The sequence below is a fragment of the Mchenga conophoros genome, linkage group LG4, assembly GCF_057382185.1.
Source record: "Mchenga conophoros isolate Kocher_MC1m ecotype Shallow Benthic linkage group LG4, M_conophoros_male_GT1.1, whole genome shotgun sequence".
NCBI lineage: Eukaryota > Metazoa > Chordata > Actinopteri > Cichliformes > Cichlidae > Mchenga > Mchenga conophoros.
Window position 1 is genome coordinate 11,594,676 of NC_140529.1, and position 18,948 is coordinate 11,613,623.

The 18,948-nt window shown below is 39.6% G+C and overlaps 2 protein-coding genes across 2 annotated transcripts; one reads left to right on the top strand and one right to left on the bottom strand.

Moving 5' to 3' along the window:
• The first annotated feature begins 91 nt into the window (after nucleotides 1–91).
• On the top strand, nucleotides 92–4,234 carry elof1 (elongation factor 1). The gene is made up of 4 exons (XM_085270309.1): nucleotides 92–179; nucleotides 2,787–2,909; nucleotides 2,981–3,051; nucleotides 3,503–4,234. The coding sequence occupies exons 2-4, from the start codon at nucleotides 2,794–2,796 to the stop codon at nucleotides 3,565–3,567; spliced, it is 252 nt and encodes an 83-aa protein (XP_085126435.1). The 5' UTR covers nucleotides 92–179; nucleotides 2,787–2,793; the 3' UTR covers nucleotides 3,568–4,234.
• On the bottom strand, nucleotides 4,232–17,729 carry cnn1b (calponin 1, basic, smooth muscle, b). The gene is made up of 7 exons (XM_085270307.1): nucleotides 17,404–17,729; nucleotides 9,452–9,573; nucleotides 9,300–9,366; nucleotides 8,251–8,388; nucleotides 7,920–8,036; nucleotides 7,462–7,605; nucleotides 4,232–6,765 (listed from the first exon to the last, which is right to left on the bottom strand). Exons 1-7 carry the CDS (start codon nucleotides 17,461–17,463, stop codon nucleotides 6,520–6,522), a joined length of 894 nt encoding a protein of 297 aa, XP_085126433.1. The 5' UTR covers nucleotides 17,464–17,729; the 3' UTR covers nucleotides 4,232–6,519.
• Between the last annotated feature and the right edge of the window lie 1,219 nt (nucleotides 17,730–18,948).

An 18,948-nucleotide genomic window follows, 5' to 3' on the forward strand; every position in this document is an offset into this window, starting at 1 on the left:
ATCTACAGTATCAGCTTGTTTATCAATCTGGAGGCAGATCCACTATTGGACCCCCAGAAGACAGCCAATCAAAAGCCTGACCAAACTCCCACCTAACCAATCAGAAGCGTCCTCAGTGAGACGCTGCATCTGTACCAAGTTGAAGAGCGGAGCATCCTCTGCCGAAAGACATCTCGTTGGTAAGATAACCGTCTCGTCGTCGCTCAAATGTCAAAAGCTGTAGTGCAGAGAAGCGCACTTTGTGTTTACCGGTTACCTTCTAGGTTGTTTCGGAAAGCAACTTTTTGCGTCAGTCAGAATCCTCCTACATGACAGCAGCATGTTAGCGCGTTAGCTGCTAACATATAGCGGTAGCTTTTTGGCGTTTATAGAGCGAGCATCTCCGCATCCCCTCTGTTATTAGTGTGAATGCTTGAAAAGCATTCACAGTATTGTTATTCGAATCTTTATTATTATTATTATATATTCCGTACGTTTTTTGGCATCTCACTCCTTCAAAACCGTTCAACTTAGAAAATCCATTCAAACACCATTAGATTCCTCTTCTTTAGGACATGAATGCTTCTATTTTTCTCATTTTTAACATTTATATTTTTAATTTTATTCAAATTTATTCAACAAAAATTTATAATGTATTTCAATGGGGAGACCCTTCAAATTCTCATTCAACTTACTCATTTTTAAACTCTTACTACTTCCACATACGTTGACATAGAGCCACCATTCAAACTTTAAAACGAAGACAAGACATTCAACTATTCAACTTGTATTTATCTTTTCAATATCTATTATACTTTTTCTTCAGTTCCAGTTTAAGTTTCATGATGTTTTTTCACCCGTTTCAGAGTTTATAATGGGTGTGTATGGGACGGAATGTTGGGGCTAGAGTGAGGCAGCTCAACTGCTAGAGTGAGAGGAGCAAAAAAATTAATCTTAAAATCTTTTTTAAAACTGCTGCTGTGTCTGCAGCGTTTGCTCTACAGGTATGATTTTACCCTCAAAACGTAGCCATGGCTGTCCTCTTTCATCCAATGTGTTTACTATTGTACTGGGTGTTATGGTTCTTTCATAAATGTCACCAATGCACAGCCTCCTCCCTCCAACTCTTCCATAGACTCTAATGTTAAAATGGCTCAGAAGGTTCGTTTGAAAATCAGAAGAGCATGGTGTCTTTACACTGTCACCACGTCCATATAATAAACTCCACAGGCATGAAAACTGAGAATTCAGTAGACTAGAAGCTGCTGTCGCTCACGGTGAAAGAATTTCGTCAATACGACTTGTACTTTTCATATGGGAACGATTTGTTTCGGCCTGACTTTTCTGTTCATTTTAAGGAGCAAAAGTGAGGCGCATGTCTGTGTACGTGTGTATGGAGCCATTGGGTGCGGTCACTATAGCAACCAGGCTCACACCTGCCTGCTTAACGAGCTCTGCCTGCCACTGTACCAAGATTCATCTTAAGCACTTCTCTTTCAACTGCTGCTGTGTCCACAGTGTTACAGCCATCATTTTACCCTCAAATTGTCGCCATTATTGTTCTCTTTCCAACACCGTGTCTTTCAAAGCTCAGGCATTTAAACTTTTTAAACTGTGTGGATCAAAGTGGAGGGATCACATTTGAGTCATTCAGTGATTCAAAGAATATGAACTTTTAATATTCATTCAGATGTTTTCTGACTCTAAATGTTCTTTTCTCATTTCTTAGGGTTTTCTAATTTACATTTAAAACATTTTCAGTTTTTTTCCAACTTCTTCTTCTGTGTAACGTCCAGCTTTTAGCAGTTCAGCACCTTTGTTTTCAGGTTAAATTCGTTTTTGTTTTTTTTTGTTTTTTTATCTCATTCAATATTTTTAACTCAAAATTCAGCAATTAATTCATTTCAGTGCATACATTCAGATTCAAGCATTCACACTGCAGTTTCTTCAGAAAATGCACTTTCTAGTTATTTTAGCTCTTTGGAGGAGTGTCCACACCTCGAAGCTATGACTATAATAAAACACATTTCAGGTTTTGTTTACACATTGGCAACAGCGTTGGTTATCTTTTCTAAGATATTTTAAGTAACCCACATCTCGCGGCAGTCATTGTTTTGGAAAATAAACCTTTACTGATAAGCAGCTGCGTGCTGGGATTGCACTGTCTGCTGTGTTAACAGTAAGCTATGTAAGTGATGGGTTAGAGCCGTCTCTGTTTAGTACAATATGTGAAAGATTCATGTGGTGTTGAAATAATCGGAAAAACGAGTTTCCTGTGGGGACATTTTAAACGAATGTACACTCAGGCCTAACTTGGAAATTCGGAGAAATTTTAGTCCAAGACTTTCTCTAAAAAAAATAATCTATAGCAGATGAAAGTAAATAATTGATTGCAATTTTAATCAACATTTCAAGTTCGTGTTTTGTATTATGGTTTTTGCTAATCTTAGCTGCTCATATAGGATAGTAACTAATAGTTGCTGTCTACTTATACTAGTCAGAAAAGTTGTTTTATAACAGCCATACTTGCAACAATGCAGATAAAGTGTTTATATACTGTGTGACTATGTTGAATATAAAAACACACCAAGCAATAAAATCGTATGAGATCAATGTAAAGGCGCATAAACACAACTTCAAAGTCCATGTGAGTGCAAGACACCACTGCAGTGACTAGTCAGATAACATGGATCACATAAGTTAGGCAGGACACACAGATACATGTCTAAGAAAATCTTCTAAACGAAATGGAATGTGAAAGCGTAATGGAAACACCTGTGTTTTTTTTTTTTTTTTTTTGTCTACAGAGATATAATGGGCCGCAGAAAGTCAAAAAGAAAGCCACCTCCCAAGAAGAAAATGACAGGTAACCTGGACACCCAGTTCACTTGCCCTTTTTGCAATCACGAGAAATCCTGCGATGTCAAAATGTAAGTATCGCTCCAAATTCTTGAAACATTCATGCATCGGGGACATCCTGCCTAAAGTAACTGTCTCCTAGGGAACGAACCCGCAACACTGGAATTATATCCTGCAGCGTTTGCTTGGAGGAGTTTCAGACTCCCATAACATGTATCCTTTTAATCAACAAAAGATGCTGCTTGCTGCCAGGGATGTTTGATTTTGCTTTTTATTTAGAAGTATATTTCAAAAAGTATTAACTCTCCGAGGTCTAAGTTATCAGAGGTGGTTACTCGACCCCAACTTTATATTTTGGGAAAAGGGAAAACATACTTTTTTTTTTTTTTTTAAACTAATCACTTGAACGATTACTTTCCTTGTTCTCTGGCTGCCATGACTTGTGACACAGACATGTGATTGCATAGAGTTAGGGTTGGGTTTGTCTGTGATGATGACTTAGACCTCGGAAGGTTAAATACACTCTGCACTTGAATACAGTTCTGGATGCACATGCACATAAAGTACTTTCATTTAAAGTAATACATTTAAGTTGATCTTTGATGCAGCATGTGTATGTTGAATTTTTGAGCACTTGGTTTGGTCCTTAACCTTTTCTCAATAGATCTGTCCGAGCCGGTGGACGTCTACAGTGACTGGATCGATGCCTGTGAAGCAGCCAACCAGTAGCATTCCTAACTGACCTTCTAACCTCAATTTCTGCTTCTTGAAGTAATTTCTGTTGAGCTAGCACAATGTAGCAAACATTTTGTTTTTCTCTTGAGTCACCTGGTGTTCTTAGTTCCTTTTAGGTTTGTTTTTTTTCTTGCTGATTATGACACATTACTCTGGCTGGGCCAGAGTGTGGCCATGTTCTTCTGACAGTAACATGTAGCTATAAAAAGATCAATGTAAATGTTTTCATATCTTATGTTAGTGAACTATTGTAGGACTTAACCTTCCCTTCTTTCGGACCAAATTGTTATATAATAGTTTAAAATATAACCTATGAAATATTTCTTTATATCTTCTCTTAGATCGTTTCAAAGATTTATTTAGCATCTAGATGTTGACATATTTAGATTCTGGTGACACAATCAGAATAACTTGTCACATGTAGATTTTCTTTATTTTTCCCCCAACTGTGTCACTATTGCACTGAAAACATTTTTTTCCTTTTGGACCAATTTATATTTTTACTGCTAGATTTTCCTTAAAAAACAAACAAACAAACAAACAAACAAACAAACAAACAGACAAAAACAAAATCACTTTATGTATCTCTCGTACACTACTTTGATGTATTTGTGTACTTCAAGTTGCTGACAGTAGTAAGAAAATAAAGTCACGAAAATGCTTTGTGTGTTTTTATTGCACAAATGTTTATGAATGTTTCATGTTTAGTGAAAAGCATATTGATAAAGAAACCAGGAGCCAGCATGTCAGGGTGAAATGTTAATGAATCTGTACTTGTCAGTGCCAGTATCAGCGCGTTAGTGATGATGAAAAATTTATATGCCATTTAAAAAAATAAAACAAAAAACACTACATTCTTAGCTAGATTGTAAAGCTTGTACAACACTAGATGGCACACCTCTACAACTTATAAATCATGGAAGCTTTTGAATGATGGGGAGCTGAGAGGAGAAAAAGCATGCACCACTTTCTGTAATCCAAAGCCAGTCTGAAAGCCAGACAGCTGAAAGTAGCGAACAGTTTGAAATTGAGCTCAAACGGGATTTAAATGTTCTCGGGTTATTCCGCCCCAACAATCTCCAGCACGTAATGCTGCCAGATTTGCCCCCTCAGATCGAACAATTCGACTGAACCTGAAGGTCACTTCCTCTTTCATGCTGTTTTTGAGTGCGTTAATGGGAAGAGTACATACAATAGCTAACTTAACTTATTAAAGGCACGCCCATCTTTGATGGGTAGGTTCTTCGTGTGATGAAGAGGTGATAGCTGTGTTATCCACCTGCTAAACTATTTATTTAAAATAACAGTCTTGGTGCTTATACAAACTGTGCTGTGTGCGTGTGCGTGTGTGTGTGTGTGTGTATAGACTGTTTTGTTTTGGACAGCAGTCCTAGTTTGCAGCAGTCGTTTTGACATAAAAATAGTAGGGTAGCAGGCCTGGCCAACAGTTCTGTCCAAACTGACGTCAGTGAGGTTATCTAGAGAGCATATTCTCACTTTTCCATCACATGTATGATTTTATTTAAACTGGGATTTAAAAAAAAAAATCTTTAAGTTTAAAATGTAAGCAAGAAATTTAACTTGCTTATACAAGCAGACACCCTGTGCACATATCATGAACCCTGTGATAGGCAGTGGGACCTCTAGCTTTACAAATAACGTTACATTCAAGACATTCGGTGGGTTAGACAGTATGTTGCAGAAGCTTTAAAAATTCTGCATATTTGTCATGACTCACATAAGGATATATCTGCAAGCGCATGGGTCTGCTTTGCTGTTGCTTTTCACAGCCAGTGGTGGACAAAAAAAAAAAAAAAAAATAATACTTCATTATAGGTCCTGCTTATGAAAAATATCCCCCTGTGTGTGGTAAACTGTATCTGTGTTTTATTCTTTAAGTATAGCTAATAAATATATGAAGTAAAAAGGAAAACACTATCTGGACTGTACAGCAGGAGTGTCATCAAATGGAAAATATTTAAGTTTAGGTGCTCGAATGTGTAACTAATTGTTCGGGCATCATTCCAACACTGGTGGCGTGTGGCCAGGTAGAAGTGCAACAGTAAAGCTAAAGTTCCCAAAAGTCGAAACCTTTAAAAAAAAAAAAAAAAAAAAAAAAAAAGACTTTCTCAGTAAATAAACTCTGAAATGCTCCACAACAAGCCATGTAAATGAGCCCTGCAAAAATGGCACAATGGGTAATTTAGCAAACTTAACATGACTATTGGTTAGCGCAGGTGCTCGCGGTGAAAAAAGAAAAAAAAAGAAAAGCAATGTCCGCACAAAAGCTGCGCATCGCGATCAGTCTGTGGACCCAGAGCTTGTGTGTCATCCAAAGGAGTGGTATCCTGGAGCCTGCAGAGCTCTTAATGTGGACGTGTTCCAACTGGGTCGAAGTTCAATAGCACCAACTTGTTTGCCCTCCAGGAACTTTGCATATTTTGCTTCATTATGTTCAAACTGGACTGGTTACACGGGGGTAAAAAAATTTTTTTTTTTCTAAATTACGATGCAAGTATAAAAAGCTTTAGGGAAAAAAAACAAAAAAAACAAAAAACTATAAATTGCAAAAGATCAAAGATCAAAAAGTCTCCACTTCAGAGCGTGGTTATTTTTAGCTGTAACAATAACATCATTAACTAGAGTGACTGAACTTGGCCACCACATTTTTTTTGTGACAGAAGGTCAGTGTAAACACATTTCTTCTCTTTTACTCACGGAAAGCCAAACAATAAGCTGAAGAGTCAAAAACTTGTTTATAAAAGACGGGAAATGAAGCAGACAATGACGTCAATCGATCTGAAAGGTCTGATCGTCGCAAGGACAGTCGCGGCTGGCTGTCTAAAGTAAAAGCGAAAAAAAAAAAAGGTGGGGGGGTGGGGGCTGGGGTTGGGGTGAGGGAGAGGGAGGTGGGATGGAGGATGCTGCTGTCCATGGTTTTTCCCCTTAGTCAGAGTACTGGTTGTAGCCATCAAACTCCACCTCGCTCCCATTGTTGCAGTTGGCCTCAGTGGGGTTGATGCAGTACTTGTTGTCGTAGACTTGGCGGGGCAGGCCATAAGTGGTCATGCCCTGTTGAGAGGCCCCTTTGTTGGTGCCCATCTGCAGAGAGATTGTGGTGGTGTCACAGTCCTCCAGCTTCAGGTTCTTGTCAAAAATATGCCTCCTGGTTCCTGGAGCCGTCATGCCGGACTGTAGCAGAGAAAAGCAAGATGGAGGGCGCAGCGGTGTAAATACACTATACCGTTGCATTCATGACAGATGTGTTAACAAATCCAAAGAATCCACCAAAACTAATGAAGTTATCTGAGCAATCAATTTCTCTATATCTCAGCCTGACGTGTCTTAGTCCTCCAAATGCTATTAAAAAACAGTCAACAAGCACGAGGATGTGATTCACTAAGTGTCCTTATAATAAGATAGTCCAGTCAGAACCACATTAGTCAAAGAAAGAACAGTCATCAAATCTGTGATATGACTGTTTGGAGTTCCATGTATATGCACAAAAAGGCAAATGAGGGAGGGCAGTACTGGCAACAGATGTGCAATCACTTAGATCGGACACAGTATGAAATGTAGGAACTGAGGATGGAGGTGGGTTGCAAAGTGGCTTGCAGGAGTGCAGCAACTATTGGTTAGACTAAACCCTGTCAGATCAACTCAAGTTGCAGTTTCACCTAACATGTTTCTAATGTGTCTTTTTAATAAGTGTATATATTTTGTGTAATAACATTTTATCTCTTTGATGCAACAATAAAAGGGATTTTGTTCATTTCAAGATACATTTTAAAAACGATAATACATACTAACCATGCTAGAGCTATATCGCCAAGAAACTGTGTAGTGAACAAGTGTTACTTTAGTCTAAAATTATACATCTCTTCCCACCTGGCTGGCTCCCTTGTTGGTGCCCATCTGTAGGCTGATAGTAGATTGGTCAGGGGTGTCCATGCCTATTTTGGCATCATACAAATGGCGTCGTGTCCCGTAAGATGTCATGCCCTTTTGACTGGCAAACTGGTTAGTGCCCATCTAAATACAGAGGAAAAAGACAGGATTTACATGACATGCAATGTAGTTGCCACAGTTATTCTTTGGAGTGTCTCCAAAAACATCACACTTTAGGATCACGTATGAGGTGTGGTTATTGACCGGTCCATTCCGGTTCCTTGTTTGTTGTTAAAAAGTTGAGAAGACTGTTTGGGGAATATTCATTCAGCAAGAATCCAGCAGGGGGCACAATAACAACACACTGAGAACAGGCTTGGCCAGCAGAACAACACTGCACCATGACAGCTTGGCCATAACACAGTATATTACACGTTTAGCCCTTTTGCCACTCTGACCTGCAGGCCTATGATGTTACGTCCCTCCCTGAGCTTCTCGGGAGCGAAGCGCCGCTGCTGTTTCTCTGCGTACTTCACGCCTATATCGTACCTCGAGTGGAAACCTTTGGACTTGGCCTGAGAGACAGAAGTGGTGGTGACAGAAAGGAAAAATGGTGGTAATAAGAATGCACTTTTCATACCCACATTGCTTTTATTAGATCCATGCTGTTGCCATGGAAATCTAAGCAAAAAAAAAAAAAAAGTATCAAGATCAAATAATAATGTGCAGCCAGTGGTGATTTCAGCGAGATGCCGACGTATGTGAATGTGTGTGCACCGCCGCCCTCACCATTCCAGCCAGAGCGATGAGTGTGCACTGGACCTGAGTGTGGTTGACATTCTCAAACAGATCGTTGGCCTCAAAGATGTCGTGTGGCTTCAGGCCGTACTCCGTGATGGCACGGACGAAATTCCCTATGTTTTCCAGCTGAGAGAAAGAGCAAGAATACAGGCTGGAATAAGATCTTTTGGGCATTTATACATGCCTGGATATATTGGCAGAACAATGGTACTGGCCAGTCTGGCCCTGCTGACAGCTGTCAGCCCATTTGCTATCGGCAAATAGTGACATTCAGCAAAATTCAGAATGTCCAAAAATAATGTAATAAAAGATCTGAAAGGTCCTTGAATTTTTTTTAAAACTAGATTTCTTTGTTTCCCCTGGTACAAATGATGGGATGCAAACAATACAAACAAAATCAACAATGAAAATATCTATCAGCATATCAACCAAATTATTATTATTTTAAACTCTTATGTTACCGGCCCAGAATTTCATAAGCAATGCATGCCTTTTACAAATGTCTGAGTAGATCCTGTGTTTTTTTTCCTAGAATAAAACCTTGCATAACAACAGAAAAAATCTGTGACGGTTGCCATCTTGTAACACAAGAAGCTCTGCAATTTCAGAAATGATCTTATTCGCCTTTTTTTGTGATCTCATGTCAGAACTGAGGCTACAGCTCGTGGGCAGTCAGCTTACCTTGGCACCAGGGCCAAGTATTAAGATTCAAGCTCAATAACTTTTGCTAAATATTGACTCTCTTGCGCCCATGCCCTTGGAGAGTGCGACTGTGTGACGGTCTGTGTGCATGTGCGGCAGTGTCAATATCACAGCGAGAACTTTCTGAAAGGCGTTTTAATCAACGCTTAAGAGCTCTGTTTGCTTTTTCCTGGTCCAATACTAGGCTAATAAAAGCTGTGCTAAGATGAGCCTCATTTGATATGGAAGCTACTTTATGGAAGGTAAATAAAAGTCTTTGTTGTCAGTGCCAGTGCGGGAGACGAGTTCCACTCGGTGTGGAAAACAGGCCTGAGTTTTGAGAGCTGGAGCATTACCTGGTGCCAGTTTTGACTGGAGTGGTTGATCTTTTTCACAGAGCCCGGCTGGAGAGCATTTATGAGCCTACAAAAAGACAGAGCGAGAGAGAGATTTGAAGAAAGTTCCTGCTTTAAAAAAAACAAAAACAAGGTGGCGTCCATCCACTCACTCGCACAATAGTACTCCATCTTTCAGGCTATCCATGAAGCTGTCCCCAGTCCTTTTGCCAGTCACATCTTCAATCCACAGTCTCAGCTCCTCTTCCTTATGTGGGTCATATTTTCCTGCAAGCTGAGAAGCAGAACAGAGCAGAGATGATCGCTCAAACATGATATGAATTTAGATTTTTTCTGGTTTTATTGATTCAAAACAGTAAGACATTAAATAATTAAATAAATAAAAATAAGACAGCTTGCCCTTTTATGGGCCCTGTAGAAGAACAAAGAGGCATTAATGTGTGTCTACAGTGAAATAATATCCAGTGGATCATATATACATTAAACATTTATATTGTATTTAGTGCGTATTAGACTGTGCCTGCTCTGACCAGAACAATGTAACTGTGTACAAGCTGTAAATATTCATCTAAGACAATGTTCTCCAGGCACGCTGAGATAGTGCAAGGACATGGGTATTAGAAGCCTCCGTTTAGTCTTGGGACCTAGTTAAAACAAGGTCCAGTTTCAATCTCACCCAGGAGCAAAACTGTAAAACATCCAAACAAAATACACAAAAAAAGCAGAGCAAAATAAAGAAAGGCCACTTTGCAAGTGATACCATTTCAAATTATGCAGTGCTAGAAGGGCTTAATTATATTTCCTCATTCAGGGGGTCACGTTGGGGTTACTGCATAGGGTCATAGTTTTATCCCCCCCCATCAGGTTTCTACTTCATCTGCTGGGAAACTTCTCTCCTCAAGAGACTGCCAACTGTTGCATAGTGTTCAGAAAAATGTTATACAATTCACAACAAACTTTTACGTTTTGTAAACTGATTCAACTTAAGATTATTGTAGACTACATCTAATGATATTTAGTCAACCAAAACTAAAAGAATTTAAAAGCCTAAATTATGACTCAAAGAATTTAACAGTTCAGTCAAAAGACAAACTAAATCAAAACGGACACTGGTCGAGTCCTCCATTAACACAAAGAAGCCTTGATGTCTACAAATCTATGGGAAAACGGTGGCTGGGTTTCCTTGACTTATGACCTCCATAAACACTTTTTCAATGAGAATATGGTTCCAATTGCTTGTTTCCAAGTCTTATGGAACATATAGTGAAGTCCAAATATTGTCAGAAAGAGTGATAAAACAGGCCACACTTAAAGGCAGACCTGCTTTGTGACTGACAAGTTGCTGTGATGTGTGTTTGAGAAGCTAAAAGTTACTGCACAATCAGAACCAAAATACTCAGACTTTAAGATGAGACTTCAACCAGTGCTGACGTCACAGCGGCACAAGTTTGTCTTTTATGTACACTCAACTCTAGATGTTCTTCTAATACATTTTATTTGATATTTTCTAGTCTTTAAATTTGAGAAATCTTCAGCAGACTGCATGTGCCACTCAACTATTCATATATTTGTGTCTCCATGTAGACGTGTGGAGAGACAGAAATATGTGTAAAAATCTCAAGTCACCTCTCATGTCTTTATATTTTTCTGGGAAAATGGCTGCTGCAATTTATTGAAGCATGCAAACATAAAGAAAAATGTTTGCATGTTAGAATTGTATGGTAACGTTTGTACAATTCTAACAAGCTTGAAAGTCAACTTTTGGTATGACCACCATTCTTCAATATAGCCTGATCTCTCTTAGGCAGCTTTCTATAATTTCTTTAAGTAGGCTTCAGGAATAGTTCTCTAGGCTTCTTGAAGGACATTTAAAGCTCTTTTTTGATGTTAGCTGCCTTTTGTTCCATTCTCTGTCAAATTGATCCCACATTGCTTCAATAATGTTGACATCCCGGCTCTTGGGAGGCGAGTGCATAAGTGATAAAGTTCTCTAGTGTGTGTGTGTGTGTGTGTGTGTGTATGCTTTTACTGCATTCACAGTGTCTTTGGGAGCATTGTCATGCTGAAAAATGAAGCTGTTGCCAATCAGATACTTGCCCTATGGTACTAAAAGGATCAAACTTGACAGTATTTTTTCAGTATTCATAATTCCATCATTTTTGACAAGATCACACCACTAGCTGAAATGTAGCCCTAACCTCCACCATGTTTTGCAGATGGCTTACCCCGCCCACTGTTATACCCCTCTCCTGACCTTCTCCATACATATTGAGATGATCTGAACCAAAAGTTTCAAATGCAGATTTATCGCTTCATCAGACCCCATATGGAAAAGAAATAGTAAAAACTTATGTGATTACTCATGAAAGTGGCCACTTTCTCATTACTTTCATACATTGTTTTAGTAAGTATCCAAAACATACAAGTTTCATTATATAATTTTTTGATAGATAGCTATCTATCTATCTATCTATCTATCTCTCTTTTCCATATGGGACTGGCTTCCACTGATTTTCATGTATAATGTGACATAGCCCAGCCTTTTCTTCCCGTTTTGGTTCTTTAAGAATGGCTACTTCCTTCCTTCATCCTTCCACTGACACCTTTTCTGATGAGATGGAGCAAAAGGACCAGATACATCTCTCAGGTTCTGAGTTAGATCTTTGCTGGATTTCTTCCCCAGTTTCTTGATGTTCCTAATGACTTTTAGATAATAATATCTTCAGCAGATAAACTTTATTTTTTTTTTCTTTTTAAGACCCAGCACTTTCTTTTGTTTACTTGTCCCTCCTTTTAAGGACACACAGGCTGAGCTTGCTACATTTTCAGCTAATAGCTTTTTGTGAATCACCTTGTTAGTGCAAAAATACAATTTTATTCCCCTCAAACTCTTATATTTGGCAAATTTTATTTTATTATTTATCAAAAGAAACATGAACAAATTATATGTTTCTTTGACAGGCTGCTAGTAACAAAACGCCAAAAGATACAATTTAAAATTGGTTCTTTTGGAAGTTGTCTGTTATGTGTCGACACAAGACTTTTTAATGCTTGATGATTCAGAGGTCAGCGTTAAGTGACTTAAACAAAAACATTCCTCTGAAAATAGTCAGGTACAAGAATGGGACTGAAAATAAGTATAAAAAACAAAACAAAGAAAAACTCTGAAGAACTTAAAAATTATTCCTCAGGACCTCTTTTTTAAAATAAAAATAAATAAATAAATAAATAAATAAATAAATAAATAAATAAATGGCAACAAAGTCAGCCTCCTGGGAGGTAAAATATAAAGAAATGATGAGTGGCTAAAGAGTTTTGCACATTACTGTATGAGATGGATTATTTAAGTGCACTAATTGAAAACTGGCCTCTCCGTTTTATTTCAAGGTGGAGTGCCTTCCTAAAGATTTATCAGGAAACTATGTATAATTTACACATATGTATAATAAAGTGTTATCATTCTTACTGATAGTTGAAAGTATAAGGATACTGTATGTGAGAAATTGGTATGAGAATAGTAGACTCTGTAATCTAAAATACAACATTCAAATCCTTAAATACATGAATAGCAGCTTCTTTCATGCCTCAGAGTCTCACAGAGGATGACGGTCCATATCTGAAAGTCTTACTATATACTGAAAAATACTCTAAGCTGAGGTGTAAAGAGAACAGGAAGGAAAATGAAATGTGGACATTTCTGCATGCAGAAACACACAGGCCTCTCCCTCTCTCTCCATGCATTTCCTTATTGGCATAAACACACTGCCCTAATACTTTGAATTCTGGCATGGGGGTTTAAGGCTGCCCCCCACCTCACCCCTTCACCACACACACACACACACACACACACACACACACACACACACACACACACACACACACACACACACACACACACACACACACACACACACACACACACACACACACACACACACACACACACACACACACACACACCCTGAATGTTCTGCAGATAAGTCTTCACAGTCTGGGATCAGCAGCCAACACAAACAAGTATTTCAAAGCAGCAGGGGATAGCGTGGACTCCAGTCCATCACACCAAACTTGGGAGAAACAGCTTTTCCTAAACACTCCTCCCTCTCCCTCTGCCTGTCTCGCTCTGTGTATTCGATTGGCTGCGCTCATATTTCTCCCTCACAATCTCTCTCCTTCTTCTCTCCCTTTGGGTTTTCCAGAATCTGCCCTTTTACAGCGAGTTGACTATTCAGGCACCCAATGTCCGATAAAGGCACACCAAGTCAACAGGTCCCCCTGCCAGTCGGGGGGGGGGGGGGGGGGGGGGGGGGGGGGGGGGGGTTTGATTTAATTGTGCTTTGTCTTTTGATTGCCGAACTCCACTGCCACAATAAAAACTATTTTAGGCATGAAACACACAGAGAGAAAAGGCAAACAGAACAAAAAATGATCTGACTGTATACTGACGGATGTTATCGAGAGCATGTAACACTTGTAATTCCACCATGAGTGGTAATTACAATAAATAAATAAATAAATAAATAAAAAGAATCAGTAACTGTAAGATCATAGCAAAAGCTATCAGAACATTATGCTAGCTGTCTTAGCTTAGCCAGCATTAGCTAAAAGTAGCTCCACGTGTGGCTGATCATACCAGACCAAGTAAGGCTGTGGCAGTAAATCTTCTGACTGCACTGAACTCCAGTTTGGTGCATTTCATTTCTTATGAATAGAACTTTTTATTTGATTAATGGTGGTCGGCTCTTTTTAAAGGGTTAAATAGTGGCATGTGAAGCTAAAAAAAACCAGTACAACCAGTACAAGATTGTCAGCAAAGTGTTGACAATCTTGGATGTCACGTGAAAAGTCAAATGAATTACTCTGAAAAAAAAAACTCTTAATAATAAATCATCATCCCTGAGGGGACACCCAGAATCAATATATAAAGTCAGTTTTGCAGATAACTGAGGTGGAGCCCATGTTTGTCTGCTTTATATACAGTTAGGCAAATACTACAGTATATTGATTCTAAAACCATGGGTTGGCCCTTTCCTGAAAATCGAAATAAAGGATTAACAAGACATTGTAGGATGATTAATAAATGAGAAGAAATAAAGCAATAGCTCTAATTCTTTTATAGTTATAATAATTTAGATTTTTGAACAATAAACTTAAAAGGGAAAATAAGAAAAAGCCCCCAGTAACCCCAACATTTTCACAGGGATCAATAAGACCAAGAGGTTTAGCAATTGCTGGCTTCATCTCCATTGATGTATTGCATGTTTGAGATTTATCACTTCGTTTTATGAGTGAATTTTCTGCTAATTTGGTGTTTTCTTCAGATGTTTTGTACTTCAAATAAATATATATTCAATAATCTTAGAGCTTATAGCCAATTTTATTTAAGGAGTCATACTGTGCGGCTACAGCATGGATTTATTAAGAAAACACATATAAAAAAAAAAGAAAAAAAAGAAAAAAAGAAAAATGTGGACTGCCCTGCACTGTGGTGAGTGGTATAGTGGTGAGTTCAAAAACCAGTGTAACAATAGGAAAGAGCTACAAAGTGCCAGTAAGCTGAAGCAGCCATGCCACACACGTCACCTACACAGCAGTTTGCAGGAGGAAAAACTGCCAGCATTTGTCACCATAAGCTAACGGTCAGTTCGAACCAAGTAGGGCTGCTGCAGCTAAACTCTGGGTGTACTGACCCGAGCAGTGGACTGTGACAGAGAAAATTAAACAGGCTCACAAGAATGGCTCCAGAGCTTTGCTACACTATCACAGACTATTTGCTGTAACCGCTGGTGTAAATACGCGAGTTGAGCTGTTAGTGCCTGATATGTGGATTTCCGCCCCTCCCTCATTTATTTGTTTGCATCGAGTCTCCTTGGATTCACTGTGTGAACTACTGGCATGGCCTTGTCTTTGCTATCTATCGCCTATCTGTCTCCTGTCCACCTGTGTTCTATCAGGACAGTGTTTTGTCATTCTTGACTTGGATGTAAACTGTTTAGAGTGAGCACACTTTCTCACGTTCCAAGTCAGAGCCCAGTCACTCCATAAAAGGCCATTAGATGATGATCATGTACCTGTCAGTCTTTCTGCTGCATCTCTGCCCCTCTCTGATGTCACGCTGCTGGAACGCAGCATCCCGCCATTACTCTCATTTAAGCCCTTAGGCTTAAATAAAAATTTTATATCCCCCCCAACACACACACACACACACGACCCTACTTCTCAATTTCCACTCACTGCGTGTACGTGATCGGCTTGGAAATGGCACTGTGGTGTCGGTAAAATAGCAGCCTGACTGCTGAAAGGAATGCGGGCTTCATAGAGTGTGCTGCACCTCTGCATGAGACTAAAGCACAGCTGAGAGATGGCACCATTCAGGGAAGAGGCCAGGGCAATGATGATTATAATGATGATGATCTGGGTATTGGAACAGTCACAGGCTGACCTTTGTCATTCTGGCTGTTAGCAGCTGTGACTCATCCAAACATACAGAGTCACTGCTGTCACCGCACAGGCAGAAAATCCCAGTAATTTTATTCACACTCACAAAGTGAACACGGCCTAGCTTCCCCACAACGGTGACAACACAAAAAAAAAAAAAAAGCTTGAAAATCAGGATTGTGCATGTTTATCCTTACCCAGGTACAAACTGATTTAAAGGTGGAATGTGAGTCAACACTTGTCAGGTGATCCGGCCAGTTTAAAAAAAAAAAAAAAAAAAAAAAAAAAATCAGTAATATAATGTGCAATGGCACAACACAGATACGTTCCACCCTGCCAAAATAGTGAGAAATTAATTTTTCAAAGTGATATATATATTATATTGTATTTGGTATATTAGCAACAATATTCCACATCCCAAAATAAATACTCTCACTGACCTAATCATTACAATCTTTCAAAGCTTACTGAATGTAATACTTCCTGTTAAACTTGTGTCATATGTAATTATATGGAACTGCTTTCCAGTTTGCTCTCTCACATGCACATCCATTTACGTCTAGGAAAAGGTTCATAAAAGGTGGAGGATGTGAATTTTAATGTAGTATAATTAGTGAGGGGTGCACACTCACTAATGATACACTAAGTTTTTAATGTTGGCGTGTGTGTAGTTTTCATTCAGTCTCGGTCGTTGTGTCCTTGGGCAAGACACTTCACCCGTTGCCTACTGGTGGTGGTCAGAGGGCCCGGTGGCGCCAGTGTCCGGCAGCCTCGCCTCTGTCAGTGCGCCCCAGGGTGGCTGTGGCTACAATGTAGCTTGCCATCACCAGTGTGTGAATGGGTGTATGACTGGATATGTAAAGCGCTTTGGGGTCCTTAGGGACTAGTAAACCGCTATATAAATACAGGCCATTTACCATTCATCTAATTTCTCTGTTCAATCCCCTTTCTCACTGCACAGTGCAGCTTCAAGCTCAGCCTTTGTAAGATCACCTTCTTCCATGTTTCAGTCACTTTTTGATTTCTCTGAGGGGAGATCAGCCAAACAACAATAACAGAGCACTCCCTCCACCACGTGCTTCACTCCAGCACACTATAAAGCCCTGACCCTGCATAATCGCACGAATCATTTGGCCACTAAAGCCTGTTTTCTGCTCGAAAAACAATCACCTCCTTCACGGTGTGATCTCTTACCAAAAGACAGAAGTGTGTCACCGCAGCGGTTTTCCCAAGCACACAACCTGAAATTAAACTGGAATGAGATCACATCACCGATGATATCTCTCTCCCCCCCCCCACCCTCTCGGTGTAACGTTAAGATACATGTAGGAGTTCCTTTCCAACTGTTTGATGCAGAGCCACAGGCCAACAGCAGGTGTATTTATCTCTACGTCTTTTGCTGCCAGTTGTTTCAACATGCTTAACTATAAAAGCAGCCACCACAAACCCTCTCTTCTGTTTCTTTGTATCACAGTTTCGTTGGAAAAACTGCGTATTTACAGCAATCACAGAGAGCTTGTTGTTTACTTTGCTATTATACTGGGTAGATCAACCTGTTACTGACCCTTTGTGGACCTCTGACCCCCACCAGAGGAGCCCATGCTTCACCTACAGCATCCAAACACACTCTGGATAACTAATATTAAAAAAAAGAAAGAAAACATACCTTACTCTTGACCTCGGCGGAGAGTCCGAAGGCTGGGCCGCTCCTGAAATGTGTTGTCATTCTGTCGGGTTTTCTTTTCTTTTCTTTTCTGGCTATTTACAGTGGAGCTAGGGGGGAGCTTTAAAAATGGAGAAGCAGGTTAGAGCTCTCTGTCCAAACAAGGCAGGGAAAGCACGCAGAGAAAGTCCCCAACAAATCCGCGGGTATCTTTTACCCCCCTTTTCTTTTCTTTTTATTAATAATATTATTATTCGCCCCAGTCGTGCTCGGACCTGCTGGCGGAGGTTTTTGGACAACTTTCCAACACTTTTCCGAATCTTTTTAAAACTCTTCCCATGTGTGTGCTCTCTGATTGGCCGCGAACTCCGTCCAATCCGGACGCAGCCCCATCACGGAGGGGAGTGATGTCACTGCTCGGGTATTGGATTTAATCAGTGTCACTTTTTCCACCTTCATACCGGTCCGGGATAATTCACACGTGTGTTAATATGCAGTTTGAAGGAGTTATGTCATTGCCATGTTCAGATCAATTTCTGTTTTTACTCAAGGTCTTAAAAGGAAATTCACGTAGCAGTAACATTTAATTCAGTAATATGAATAATTAAATATTAAGGAGATCTATAGCCTAGATAACTGCAATAAAGTCATACAGTAACATATTAGAAAAGGAAGTCTTAAAACATCTTAAAAATACACGCTTAGATATATAAAAATACTAATATGTGTCTAAAACTGGTCTACTATGTTAATAGAACTACTAAAACACATTATTACCAAAATTGAGTAATCACCCATCATTGAATTCAGGTGTTCCAATCACTTTCATGGCCACAAATGTATTAAATCAAGCACCTAGGCAAGCAGAGTGCTTTTTCAAACATGGGTCGCTCTCAGGAGCTAACTAAATTCCAGTGTGGAACTGTGATAGGATACCACCCGTGTTATATATCCAGTTGTGAAATTTCTTCTGTATTAAATATTCCATGGACCTCCAAATTTCATCAGAAAATCAAATTGGCCATCAGATTAACTCAAGAACAGTGCATACAGAGCTTCATGGAATTGGTTTCCATGGCCGAGCAGCTGCATCCAAGCCGCATATTGCAAAGCACAACATTAAGTGTTGTTTGCAGTGGTGTAAAGCATGAGTGCGTGTGCTTCTCAGTCTGGTATTCCGATAGATGAGTTTGGGTTTGGCAGTTGTCAGGAGAACAGCACTTGTCTAACATTGTCATTGTACCAAGTGTAAAGTTTGGTGGAGGGGGATTGTGGTGTGAGGCTGTTTTTCAGGATTCCGGCTTGGCCCCTTTGTTCCAACGAAAGGAACTCTTAATGCGTCAGCATACCAAAACATTTTGGACAATTTCATACCCCCAACTTAGTAGGAACAGTTTGGGGATGGGCCCTAATATAAGTGTGCACATTCTAATATAAGTGTGCACTAGTGCACAAAGCAAGACCCATAAAGACATGGATGAGTGAGTTTGGTGTAGAAGAACTTATTTGGCCTGCAAAGAGTCCTGACCCCAACCTGACAACCTGACC

Excerpts from the sequence above, each read along its gene's own strand:
- elof1 (XM_085270309.1), top strand. The coding sequence starts at position 2,794 with ATGGGCCGCAGAAAGTCAAAAAGAAAGCCACCTCCCAAGAAGAAAATG. Across the intron at positions 2,910-2,980 it reads AAATCCTGCGATGTCAAAAT|GGAACGAACCCGCAACACTG; the intron begins GTAAGTATCGCT and ends ACTGTCTCCTAG. Across the intron at positions 3,052-3,502 it reads GTTTCAGACTCCCATAACAT|ATCTGTCCGAGCCGGTGGAC; the intron begins GTATCCTTTTAA and ends TTTTCTCAATAG.
- cnn1b (XM_085270307.1), bottom strand. The coding sequence starts at position 17,463 with ATGACAACACATTTCAGGAGCGGCCCAGCCTTCGGACTCTCCGCCGAG. Across the intron at positions 8,037-8,250 it reads TCATCGCTCTGGCTGGAATG|GCCAAGTCCAAAGGTTTCCA; the intron begins GTGAGGGCGGCG and ends TCTGTCTCTCAG. Across the intron at positions 7,606-7,919 it reads GTAACATCATAGGCCTGCAG|ATGGGCACTAACCAGTTTGC; the intron begins GTCAGAGTGGCA and ends CTCTGTATTTAG.